The 13,551-nt window shown below is 47.0% G+C and overlaps 1 protein-coding gene across 2 annotated transcripts in view; it reads right to left on the reverse strand.

The window, feature by feature from the left end:
* Nucleotides 1-13,161, reverse strand: part of NHS (NHS actin remodeling regulator) — a 367,235-nt gene extending 354,074 nt beyond the window's left edge. For both annotated transcript variants that reach the window (XM_023198971.2, XM_023198970.2), the window contains exon 1: nt 12,038-13,161. In XM_023198971.2, coding sequence (XP_023054739.1) covers nt 12,038-12,599 — 562 coding nt within the window. In that variant the 5' untranslated portion in view covers nt 12,600-13,161. The remainder of the gene's footprint in view (nt 1-12,037) is intronic.
* Between the last annotated feature and the right edge of the window lie 390 nt (nt 13,162-13,551).

Consider the following 13,551-nt stretch of genomic DNA (forward strand, 5'->3'; position numbering starts at 1 on the left):
TCCTGACCTCGTGATCCGCCCGTCTCGGCCTCCCAAAGTGCTGGGATTACAGGCTTGAGCCACCGCGCCCGGCCGTATTGTGTTTATTATTTAGGATTTGTCTCTCTCCATTGAAACATAAGGTCTTGGTAACTTTTTGTTTACTGATGAAACTCAAGGACCTAGAATAGTGACTGCTGTGTAATGAATGAATCTGGATGATAAGATTATTGGTCAATTTTTTCTCTACTTTTCTGCATAACAAAAAGAAGCCACACACACACACACACACACACACAAAGAAACTTAATAGACATCTTTGACCATGCAGAGACACACAGTGTTGCTTGGTCAGCTGTATACTTTACCCTGACCCAGCACTTCACAGATTCAGGCACAGGTTTTCACCTACTTGAAAGAAATTAACGCATACCTCCTACTCTGTCTGATCCAATTATAGCATCAATAAAATAGCCAATAATAGCCAATAATTATCAGAGGCTAACCGTGTGCAAGGCACAGTTCTCAGTGCCTGCACACCTTGACTTTCTTAGTTTTGTCAACAACCTGATGCTATCAATACTGCTTTTATCTCCATTCCATAACAGATGAAGAAAAAAATTCAATAAATTGTCCAGAGTCATACAGCTTTGAAGGAGTGGAGCTGGGATTTGAACCCACGTAGTCCAGCTTCAGAGTCTACACTCTTAATCACAAACTCTCTTGCTTCTCAACAATTAGCTAAACCAGACACTTGCCAATGTTACTCAAACTGAGCCTCAGCAAATGCCAAAAGGTCATGAATTTCAACCTTTCCTTAAGGAACAGAGAACAAGGACATCCAGGTACCTTAAAAGAAAGGAAGGGAAAAGCACTCTGACACTCTAGAGCCAGAGAAATGAACCCTAAGACCCACAGCGTCCCCCTGTAGTCCAATGTTACAGTTACTCTGTGACCAACATGCCAAAGCAGATTTCCCCTAAATAAACTCCTTACCCATTATATATAAGGAAATTAAAATGGCCCCTCTGATTGCTGGAATTGAGTCCAGTTTGAGCCAGATTAACCTCATTTCCCTTTTGAGTAGGGTAATTACACCGGGAGATCAAAAGAATGCTACAGACATATGGTATCTTGATTTCAGCAAACCACTTAACAGTTGCTCGTGATGATAGATATCGTGGGTAAGGTGGAGAAATGTGATTTGAACAGGAAGGTAGGGGAGTGCACCCATGGCTGCTGCAACAATGAAACCCAAAGAATGTTGATTAATAGATCTCAGCTTGGAGAAACATTGCTAGTACTGCCTGCCAGTGGGCTCTGGCCTTGAATCCATCTGAACAATAATTTTATCAAAGATGTGGGTGATAGCATAGAATCTTGTTCATGGTGTATGCAGAGAGCAAAATGCTGTGAGCAGTAGCTGACACATTGAATCAAGATTTTAAACCATCACCACTGACTGGAAATGAAAGAGCAAAGCAAGCAAGATTCAATTTAACAGAGACAATGGGAGACTCTTGTGAAATCTTTGAACTCTGTGTTCAAAACACCAACTGCACACATGGAATAAGGAAAACCTCATGTTAAAAACTGCCACTATAAAGCAAGAGAGTTTCCTGGGCCAAAAGAGCATTTTTACACCAACAGTGTCATGCAATGGTTAAAACAAGGACCACATTAGGGACATTCTTTTTTTTTTCTTTTTTTGGGACAGAGTTTTGCTCTTGTTGCCCAGGCTGGCGTGCAATGGTGCAATCTCGGCTCACTGCAACCTCCGCCTCCTGGTTTCAAGCGATTATTCTGCCTCAGCCTCCTGAGTAGCCGGGATTACAGATGCATGCCACCACGCACAGCTAATTTTTGTATTTTTTAGTAGATATGGGTTTTCACCATGTTGAAAGGCTGGTCTTGAACTCCTGACCTCAAGTGATCCACTCACTTCAGCCTCCCAAAGTACTGGGATTAGAGGCATGAGCCACCACGCCCGGCCTGGGACATTCTTATAAAGAAAGGAATGGGTCCATTTGTGCCCTGCATCTGTGGCAGAGGACAACCAGAGTGGGAGCAGCCTGGAGACTTGACATTAGGAAGCCTGGTTGAAGGAACTGAAGTTGTTTTACCTGGGATGAAGAAAGCTTAGACAGTGCCATAACAGTAACCTCCAGATCCTTAAAAGATGTTCTAGAAAAGCAGTTATAGGTAGATTCCCTATGACAGGAGACACCAGAACAAAGACGAAAAGTCTTGCATTACAAAAAGACAGATTCACTCTCAATGTAGATAAGGACTGTTTGAGAATGGGAGCTATCCAGACTCCACTTCCCACTCCTTGGAGTCTCAGAGGGCATGGAAACCAGATGAGCTGCCATTTGGGACATCTTAAAAAAGATTCCCACTCTGGGTGAGAAGTTTGATTCTATGGGTACTAAGGTCTTTTCCAACTGTATGAGTCCAAGATTCTAGGACTTTTGTTAAATTAACTTTATTCTTGGTTAATTTCACTTTGAAGGATGAAGGCACAGATATCTTTAGATCCAGCAATTACACTTTTAAGAAACCATTCTTAAAAATTCATACATGTAAGCAAATACATATACGGAAAATGTTTATATGAGATTTGTTTATAATAACTAAAACCAAGAAAATGCTACCGTGTGGGTAAAAGGTGGTTAAATGCTTTGAGCATGTTTGTGCAGGGGAATATTATGCAGTGTTTTAAAAAACTGAGGAGCAACCTCATGATTTGAGATGTCACATGTCTGTCACCAATTCAACTTAGAACACACCAAAAAATGAAAACAAAATAAAAAATAATAATAATTAAGTAAAAATTTTGGGGGGATATAGTCTTACTCTGCCACCCAGGCTGGTATGCAGTGGCATGATCTTGGCTTACTGCAACCTCCACCTCCTTGATTTAAGCAACCCTCCCACCTCAGACTCCTGAGTAGCTGGGACTATGGGCACATGCCATCATGCCTGGCCAATTTTTGTATTTTTTGTAGAGTTGGGGTTTCACCATGTTGTCCAGTCTAGTCTTGAACTCCTGGGTTCAAGCAATCCTCCCACCTTGGCCTCCCAGAATTAGGCCATTTTTTAGCCCATAAATGCCCAGGTCCTCAGATTACTCATTCAATACAGCCAAACCTCATGTACATTAATGGATTGAGAGATGTCAGAAACAAAAATTGACCACACCTGTTTTAGTCATTCACAAAAATAAAGTAGACAGTTTCCCTGCCTTCTGGGCTTAATCTGGTGGGTGGGCTCTCCAAAACTTTGTTTCAGCAGATTTCAACTCCAGAATGAGATCCTTACATTCAGGAACCATTCCTACCTCATTATTTTTGTTCCCACTTGTTATTAAGATAGGATTCATGAAGAATTCTTGATGCAAGAAAAATTTTCAGGAATTTTTGTGATTGTTTGTTCCAGTCTTACTCCTCCTACGATTTTTTAATAGAATGTCCCTCAAAATCTTGTGCCCCACAATTTTTAATAAAGCAAAAAGAAATTAAGCTGAACTATCAAATAAAATTCCAACTATATTTAAAATTGTCCTTGACTCCAAAATTTCAAAATGTCATACAAAATCAGTGAATCTTCAAGACTCTGGGACTAACATGGGACAATAGGAGAGATTTTTATATGTCATTGCCTTTTAAAAGTAATGCCCATTAAAAGTAGACTAGAAGTGCTGAGACTGAAGAGGTTTTGAGAGTTTATGTGGACTTTACACTGTCCTGATGGCACTGTGTAGAAAAGGCCTCCACACACAGGAAGAAAGAAATCTTTATCATTATCATCTTGGTAATATCCATCCAACAGAATCTCAAGGATTTCTTAGGTAAAGTAATTCAGGAGTTTTGATTTAAAAGCCCAATCCAGTATAACAAGAAAAGTCTAGAAGGAAATGTGATGCTGCTACTGGTTATGAGGAAACTACAACCATGAATTATTAAACCCTTGAAAGATTGTCTTTTTCTCAGCCGTTCTGTGATGGGTTTCAAAGCAGCTTTCAATGAAGCTGTTAGGATCTCATAATGCTTCACAGAAGCTCACTGAACAGGGCCAGGAGGAAAAGAATCTTAACCACAATTACAGAAACATCCAAGAGAACAAACACACTAACCAAACTGCGAAGGTTTTTTATAAGTGGTGGACTGAACAGAAAGGGAAGGAAAAGCAGGACCATCCTTCCAAAACCAGAATGAGCCCATGATCAGTGTTGCCACACCAACCCAAAATGATCAATTCACCCAAGGTATTACCTCCTGGTTCCCTTCAGAGATTAGCAGTTTCTGTGTCTGTTCTGGCTGAAAATTATCCTTCTCAAATAGGTAGTTTGGATCTCCTGGGGCTGTCATTTATGCATTCCAAAGGGCAATAAACAACACTCTCAAAGGCTTGTCAATAGAACATGGAGAAATTGAGGGGGTATGTCTTCATTATCATAGATTTGAGTTCCTTTTGTTACCCTTCTCACTGCTGAAGCACTGAAGCTCTCCCATGCCAAGACAGGGATTCAAACTGTGCATCCACTAATGGTAGTAACAGCTATTTCCAGACCCACTGATACGGTTTGGCTCTGTATCCCCACCCAAATCTCAAGTCGAATTATAATTCCCAATGTTGGAGGAGGGACATGGTGGGAGGTGACTGGATCATGGGAACAGATTCTGCACTTGCTGTTCTAGTGATAGTGAGTGAGTTCTCATGAGAGCTGGTTGTTTAAATGTGTGTAGCACTTCCCCCTTCACTCTTGCTCTCTCTCCTGCCACCATGTGAAGATGTGCTTGCTTTCCCTTTTCCTTCCGCCATGATTGTAAGTTTCCTTAGGCCTCCCTTGCCAGGCCTCCTGTACAGCCTGCAAAACTGTGAGTCAATTAAACCTCTTTCTTTATAAATTACCCAGTCTCAGGTAGTTTTTTTATAGCAGTGAGAGAAGAGACTAATACACATACCATAGAGTGTTCTGGCAGGGGCTGGGGGTGTGGCTAATATAATAATCCTAGGCTAAATAGTTTAAGGAAAAAGAGTGAGAAACATCATCTCTACCATACCCCCAGCCCTAGGTCTTTGCCTTCACAGTTTGAAGATTAAATAGATTGTCTTGATTGCAGTTCCCCCATAAGTAGACCCTATGACTGCAAGTACAGGTTTGAGTGCAAGTAGTTTATGTGGGAGGTGACTCCCACCCATAGGTGAGTGAAGAAGTGAGATGGAGAAAGGAAGACAGCAAAGATAGGATGTGTCATCAAATAAGTCATCACTATGGGTAACTGGAGCTCAGTCCTACTGGAGAATTCTGAGAAATGGTGGAGAAAATGCTACAGAGTTCTCCTATCCAAGGAGTAATGGCACTGGTGCATTCATCCATCAACTTCCTGTCCATATTTGGTTGAGTGCTGCTTCTCAGGCATTAACCTGCTGGCACCTCTGGCCTTCCCTACATGCAAGGCCAAGCATGGTCCATAACCCAGTACAAAACAAAAGTTTCAGGCAGAGTTACAGGGGTTTGCAGTAAGTAGCCTTCAGCATGAGAGATGACAGCCAAAGGAATATAGACAGGGCACCAACAGTGTCTGCTGTACAGAATGAAAAAAGCTAAGATAAAGGTGAGCACAGAGTTCTAGAAAAGTTCACAGGTGGGGGAGGTAACAGAAGTGTCACTGCAGTACAAAGGGGAAATGATGGTCTTTTCAATAAGTGGCAGTAGGCCAACTGTGCATCCATATTTGGGAAAAAAGTAATCTTGAGCCCTACCTCACACCATTTGCAAATATCAATTCCATATGAAACATAGATCTAAATGACAAAGGCAAAACAAAACTTTCTGGAACTTTTGAGATATCTTCATTACCTCAAGTTTGGTGAAGAATTTGTTTAAGAACAAACAGAAGAGAACACAAAAACACACTAACCACAAAGAAAAGGATTGATAAACTGGACTATACAAAAATAAGAACTTCTGCCCTCAAAATATAACACTAAGAGAGTGAAAAGGCAAACCACAGAGTAAGAGAAGGTATTGGAAATACATACAGCTGACAAATGACTCATATTCAAAATACATAAAAGACATCTGTAAGACAGTAAGAAAAGGTGTAAAGAACCTTATTGAAAAACGAGCAATTACTTGGGCAATGAAATAATTTGTATACCAAACCGCTACAACACATGATTTACTTATATATCAAGCCTGCACATGTACCCCTGAACCTAAAATAAAAGTTAAAAAAAAGAGAGAGAAAAGAGAAATAAAAATGAGCAAACATCTTGAAGAAGTAATCCACAAGGGAGAATATCTAGGTAGTTAAAAATTATATAAAATGGTGTTCAGTCTCACAAGCCATTAGAGAAATGCAAATCAAAACCAGTATGAGATTTCATTACACATCCACCAAAGTGGCCACAATTTAAACATCAATACCAATATCAGTGAGGATGTAAAGCAACCAGAACTTGCATATACTTCCAGGATTATAAATTGGTACAACCAGAGTAGAAAACTGTTCAGCCAAACAAATCATCCCCTTTGATCCAGCAATTCTTCTTTTAGATACATACCAAATAACTGTGTATATATAAGCTCATCAAGAAGCACGTAGAAAAAATTGTTCATGCAATAGCTCCCAAATGGAAACAACCCAAATGTCCATCATCAGGAGAATGGATCAAGAAATTGTGGTATGTACACACAATGGAAATTTATTCAGCAATGAGAATGAACAATCGGCTATATATGCAATCAGATGAAAGAATCTTACATACATAATGTTAAGTTAATAATGCTAGAAAGAAGTATATATGATTTCACTTATATAAACTTCAAGAACAAGAACATCTAATTGATAAGTGTAGAAATTGGGGGAGTTGTTACTTTTGGGAAGGGGTATATTGACTGGAGGTGGCTTGAAGGGAGGGGAGGATGTTTCAGGTGCAGTAACATTTCTTGATCTGGGTGGTGTTTACATGAGCTGTTCACTTTGTGAAAATCAACCAAGCCAAACACTTATGGTCTGTGTGCTTTTCTGTGGGAATCTTAAACTTTAATATAAAATTTGTTTTAAAACTCAGTAACTAAATAAATCAACAGCAACCAAAATGCCAACAACATTAAAACGTCTAAGGATGAACATACTGGAGTTGAAGCCCACAAAGTGCTTCCAAAGTCTCAGGTTTCAGTGACTGAGAAGTTGGACTCTTCAAATTGATGACCATCAGTCTCAGAAGGCTCTCAACACAGCGAGATCATCCCAATACAGTTCCTTAATGCCTTCACGTTCCCTCTCTGAGACAACTTATTAACACCCTCTCTTCTCTCTTCACATTGTCAACACTCTCACCTGATGACCTTACCCCATACTTCACAGAGAAAATAGATCCCCTTGTAGAAGAACACCCCATCCCATCACCAGCAGTTCACCAGCCCACCTGCCTCCCTGCTTGTATCCTTCCGCTTCCCTCCAGGGGCCATGGATGAAATGGTCTCTCATCTCATCCCCTCAGCTTCTCAGTGATATCCATAATTATTCAGTTCTCTCCGCCAGGATCATCAATTCACCCTTCTCTTGGAATCCAAACATGCCCAAAATATCAATACCTTTTAAGACATTTTTCCTTGATACTGTATTCCCTTCCAGCCACTGCTCCATTTCTCCACTCCCCTTCAGAGCGAAACTCCTTACAAGAGTTGTCTGTAGGGCTGGGTGCAGTGGCTCACGCCTGTAATTCCAGCACTTTGGGAGGCGGGAGGACTGCTTCAGCCCAAGAGTTCGAGACCACCCTGGGCAACATGGCAAAACCCTGTCTCTACGAAAAATACCAAAATTAGCCTAGCGTAGTGCTGCACAGCTGTAGTCCCAGCTACTTGGGGGGCTGAGATGGGAATCTGGAGAGGTCAAGGCTGCAGTGAGTCATGATCAAGTCACTGCACCCAGTCTGGGTGACAGAGTGAAAAAAAAAAGCTGTCTGCAGTTACTATCTCCTCTCCACCTCTCCTATTGTTTCTCCAACCCTTCTGGTTTGGCCTTCATCTCCACCCCTCCAATAAAATGGCACCTCTCAAGGCCACTAATTAATTACAGGTAACCAAACTTAATAGCCTCTTCTCAGTGCTTATCTTCCTCTCAGAAGCACTTGACCAAGTTGACTTCTCCCCAGTTCTGGAAACACCTCCTGGCTTGCACCATACCACACTCTTCTGATTTTCCTTCTAGCTTTCCGGCTGTCCTTTCTCAGCCTTTCTCCTCCCCTGTGAAGTTTTCAAAGTTGGACTGCCCTGGGCTAAGTCCTGGCCTCCTTTTCTTACTATCTCCACTGTGTGTAGCTCCAAGGCTTCAGATGCTGTCTCCACTCTTAGGTCTCACATTCACATCTCCAGCCTGGACCTCTCAACTCACACATGTAATTGTGTAAGACATATCAGGTATCTCAAACTTAACACGGCTCAAATATAAAACTATTGATTCCATTCCCTCCACAAGAAAATATCCACTCTCCCACTAGCCTTCCCCAACTCTACAAACGGTAATACATTCTACAAGTTATTATTTTTTTGTTTTTTGAGACGAAGTCTCGCTCTTGTTGCCCAGACTGGAGTGCAATGGCACAATCTTGGCTCACTGCAAACTCCACCTCCCAGTCCAAGCATTTCTCCTGCCTCAGCCTCCCAAGTAGCTGGGATTACAGATGCCTGCCACCACACCTGGCCAATTTTTGTATTTTTAGTAGAGACGGGGTTTCACCATGTTGGCCAGGCTGGTCTCGAACTCCTGACCTCAGGTGATCTGCCCACCTTGGTCTTCCAAAGTGCTGGGATTACAGGTGTGAGCCACCACATCCGGCCACATTCTACAAGTTATTTAAGCTTTTCATGCAAAAGCAACAAACTAGGAGTCATCCTTAATTAATTTTTTCTCACACCCTGTACCCAATCAAATCAGTAAGTCCTGGCAATCCTATTTCCAAAATGAATTCAGAATCTAACCACTTCTCACAGTCTCCACAGTTATCTCCCTGGCCCTAGCTACCATCACCAGTCACAGTGTCTAACTGGTTTACTAGCCGCCAGACTTGCTTCCAGAGTGACTCTTCCAAACTGTACATCAGATTATGTTGCCCCTGCAAGAAGCCCCCTAGCCTGTCTCAGGGCAACAGGAAGCAGCTGTCCAAGGATGAAACAGCAAGCAGATTGCACAGGAGAATGATGATCAGGTGACAAGGATATACAGGGGGTGTGGAGGCACCCTCAAAGGAAGAGGAAAAAGAGCAAGGTTTACTTTTAGGCTTCCTCTCCCTTTCAAACTCCCCTAGGCCTGAGCAATACTAAAGGGAGATAGATGCATAATGCAGCTGATGCCACTGGTGCCCTACCCACAGCTACTTTGCCCTCCCCAGAGGACACCTCTGTCAACATTCCTGTGCACATCATATGCTTTTTGCATCTCTCTACCTGCCCCTGGGAGCATGCTGGGACTACATGTGGGGCAAGACCCAGAAGCCATGGAGTTCATGCTCCAGGTGCTACCTTCCATCTGTGAGAAGAAGAAGTTGTTGCGTAAATACTCCAGCTTCCTTAATCATTAGTGGAACACGTTTGAGGTGTGTGCTCAGAGGGTCGCCAGCTGGATTGAACCCCAGTTGCCCACAGGGCTAACCCGCTTACATGGTGTACTGGCTTTCCTCTTTCCTCCCTTCCCTGTCTCACTTCCCCACCTGTTCTCTGTGCTTCCAGGGAACCCGTCCCAAATAAATTAATTGCATTGAAATCCTTGTCTCAGGCTCTGCATTCTAGGAAACCTAAACCAAGATACATAATAGTGTGCTTTTTCTCCCAAAGTTAATACCTTTTATAACATCAAACAAGAACAATGTCATCCCAAATTTAAATGGACAAGAGAAGAGAGAGATCTGGACATAAAGTGTGGAGATAGCATTTTAGAAAATAAAATTTAAAATAATAGGAGATTTTAAATCTATCCCAGGCAGAAATTAGCCCCATCTTTATTATTCATGTACAAATATGTGTAGAGTATACATTCACCAACTATATGCACACACTCAAGATCTTCTCTTATCTCTATTAACTATGAGTTTGTACCCCCCACAGTTAAAAGGACTTGAAAGAACTGTGATACATTCCAGGTACATAAATGCCCATTGCTGCATCCAAAGAGAGAAAGAAGTGGGCACTTTCTGCTCTGGCAGTGAGTTTCACTGACGTGAAATCTAACTTAAGGAGAGGTGTGTCTCACACACACACACACACATACACACACACACACACACACACACACACACACACCACGGGAAATGTATGCACCACTCAACAGTCTGCAAAACTTCCCTCCAGTTCTTTTGAAGTGAAGTCACCACTCCCCTCAACCGCACTCCCAAGATATCTGCGCTGTTGAAAGTGAAAGGCCTGTCCTCGCTGTGTGGTTTGGGGTAAAAAGGAGGCAGGATTAAAGCGCTCATTTCAAGTCCCAAAAGTAAAATACGACTTGGCCTACGGCAGTCCTAATTCTTTCCAGAACTCATCCCTGGAATTGCCCTTTTAAACAACCAGTCATTAACCCAACTCCGGGTCTTTTATAGCTGCGAAAACCGATCGAGCACATCATTTATTCATTACGCTTATTATTATTGTTATTGCAGAAAAGCAGTGAATTCCCGGGGCGGGGTTCAAAGGGTTTTTCGGAGGAGGAGGGGAAGAGGGAGAGAACACGCGGGCGGGCAGGGACCGCTAGGAGGCTGGGCTGGACTGTGGGGCAGAGGTGCCCGGAAATCCCCAGGGAAGGATGCCTCCAAAGCGCCTCCGCCCCTCGCGCTCCTAGGCCACTGCGCACCGGCGCAGCTGCTGCAGCAACCAAGGAAGCTTCTTACGTAAGTCAGAGCCGCTGACATCACCTTCGCCGCGAGCGTCGCAGCCTGACTAGGCGCCAAAGGACCGTCGCGCCAACCCAGCGCCCCTGTCTACCTCCTGGGTCGTTCCTAAATGATTCTGCCGTCGCCAGATTTGGACGATCGTGAGCCAAGGGGACTGCCCTCGGAAGGGAGATGACATAGAATGACTATTTATTGGGAGCCCTTGGGTGTCTTAAGAGCGAAGTCAACGGACAGCAAAGGTGCCCAGGGGTCTCCCAGACTTCCTTCCTCGTCGTCTCCCTGCAGCCCGCCTAGCAGACTAGTTAGGTGCTAGACTAAGTCCACGTGCTAATAGATTTGGGCGACAGTGCACCGGGGCAGAGGAAGACAGCCTGTGGGATCCACTGGGGGCAGATGGCACAGAGCCATTTAGTAGGAACCCTGGGTTGTTCAGGGTAGAAAAGATGCCCAGGGGTCTCCTCGATCTCCCTGGGGCCCCTGCCTGACACTCCCACCCTCATCTCTCCTTGACCCTCCCCGCGGCCCCTCCAGGCCACAAGGGTTTTCGGCAGAAGCACTACGGAGTTCACTCTAGGAGGCGAGCAGCGCCACGCTACGTCTCACACGAGGGCAAGGCACAAGTTCGGAGCTAGGGGCAGCACCTGAGGTCACAGCGAGTGACGAAACAGCCGCGGTACTGCAGCAGTCTCAAAAGAACACTCACTACTCCTGGAACCCCAACCCCAAACATGCATGGGGTGGGCTATAGGGCTCAGAGTTGGGCTTCTGGAAACCACGGAGTTGCAACCCTCCTCGCTACCTCCCCGTGAAGGATGTGAAAGGCTAGCCCCGGAGGTGAAGGACAGACCCTCTGCGTCCTGTGCTCCCATGAACGCTCCCTTTCTGCTCCCTCTCAGCCCACGCTGCCTGCGACTTCAGAGGTCGCCCTTTTAACTTTCCACCGTCCACGTCTGCGTCACTAAATCGGGGTCCAGCCCAGCCACTCAGCCCCAGGAGGATTGGGGTGGGTCCCAGGGGATGGGAAGGGTGGAAAGGCGAGAGTAGTAAGGTGCAAGCTGTAACGGGCGCGGCGCCGCGGGGCTGGGATTGCCTCTGCTGGGGACAGTGCGTGGGTGCGGCGCGGAAATCCAGAGCCTGGCGGGCGGACGGCGCGGGTACTCACGCACTGCCTCCTGCTTAGGGTCAAGCGTGCTGAGGACGCGCTGCACACCGCCGAGCTTGCCCTGCAGCGCCCAGACGCGGCGGTGGGTGAGCTGGATGTCGCTCTCGAGCTCCTGGAAGAGGCTGCACGCGTGCCGGGCCACGTCCGAGAGCTGCCGGAGGACACGGGCCAAAGCCGCGTTGCTGACCGCGCATAGGTCCAGCATGAGCAGCACGGCCGCCGCCGCCGCTGAGGACGCCTCGCCAGCTGTGGGCGCCGCCTCCGGGATCCCCGCCGTGCTCTCCTCGCCAGCGACGGACGCCTCTCCGTGCGGCGGCTGAGCCTGGTCGGCCGGCGCGGGCAGTGGCGGCGGCGGCGGCGGCAGCCCTGGAGGTGCGGGGACCGCGTGGGCTGGCTCCTCTGGCCCTGGCTCCTCGACCTCGTCCAGATCCCTCCGGCCAGGCGGCTGCAGGGGCGGCGGCGGCTCAGCGCTGCCTCCGCTCGCGTCCACCGCTGGGCCAGGAGCAGGGCGCCGCTGCCTGCACAGCCATTGCGGCTCCACGATCCGCTTGGCGAAAGGCATCCCGCGCAGTCAGGCGGCGACTTTCTGGTCTCCTCCGAGCGCCCCTGTGAGCCGGAGACCGGGCGCGCCCACCTGAGCAGGGAGGGGGCAGGAGTCCGGCAAAGGCGCGATCTGGCAGTCCGGATACGCAGGGGGCTCCTCTGCTCACCTGGCCTCCTCTTCCCCGCCCTCTCCCTAGCAAATCAGTCCACCCAGTCCTCCTTTGGGTGCACCGTTCCCTGGGGAGGATGACAAGCGCCCCGCACAGAAATTTAGGGGTGCGCCTGGTGTCTTCTCACTTGCTTCCAACCGGGGTCGACTGGCTCAGCTCCATCGTTTCTGTGCTCGCCGTCGCCACCCCGGCCACTGCCGTCGCCGCCGCCTATATAAATGGGCGTGCGTGTGTCTGTGTGAGTGTGGGTGAGTGGGTGGGTGGGTGGGTGTGAGTGTGTGCGCGCGCCTCAGTTTGAAAGTACCCCGGCGCAGGCCTCTCCCCGCGCGACCCTCGGCCGCTCCGGGGAGCGATTGCGCCCGGGATCTCTCTCCCTGGCTGGGCGGGGAGGAGGTTTCGGAAAGGCGCTCTGAAAACCCGGAGAGAGGAATCTGCCTCCAGCCCGGGCGCAGGAGGCCGCGCGGGGGTGACGGGGCGGACGCAGGGCGGGGGAGGCCGGGGCGAGGGGGGCGCAGCGCCCTGTGCGGCCGCTGGGAGTCACTGGTGGCCTCGCCGTGCTGGGCGCGTTCAGGCGCAAAGACACTTCCTCACATCCAAGGGGTTGGAATTGAGACTGTCAGCTTGGTGGGGGTGGGGAGTCCTCAAGTTGGGAGTAAGGGTGTGGGTAGTAAGTGCAGAGGGAAGAGGGTGGGGTATTGGGGATGCGGCAGATTTGGCGTGTTGGAGCAAGTTTTTCGCCGAATTCCAGCTCTGTACAAGACCTTTGGGTTCTTACAGGGAAAACTGGGCTGATCCTCGGAG

This window comes from Piliocolobus tephrosceles, chromosome Y (genome assembly GCF_002776525.5).
Source record: "Piliocolobus tephrosceles isolate RC106 chromosome Y, ASM277652v3, whole genome shotgun sequence".
NCBI classification, from domain to species: Eukaryota; Metazoa; Chordata; class Mammalia; order Primates; family Cercopithecidae; genus Piliocolobus; species Piliocolobus tephrosceles.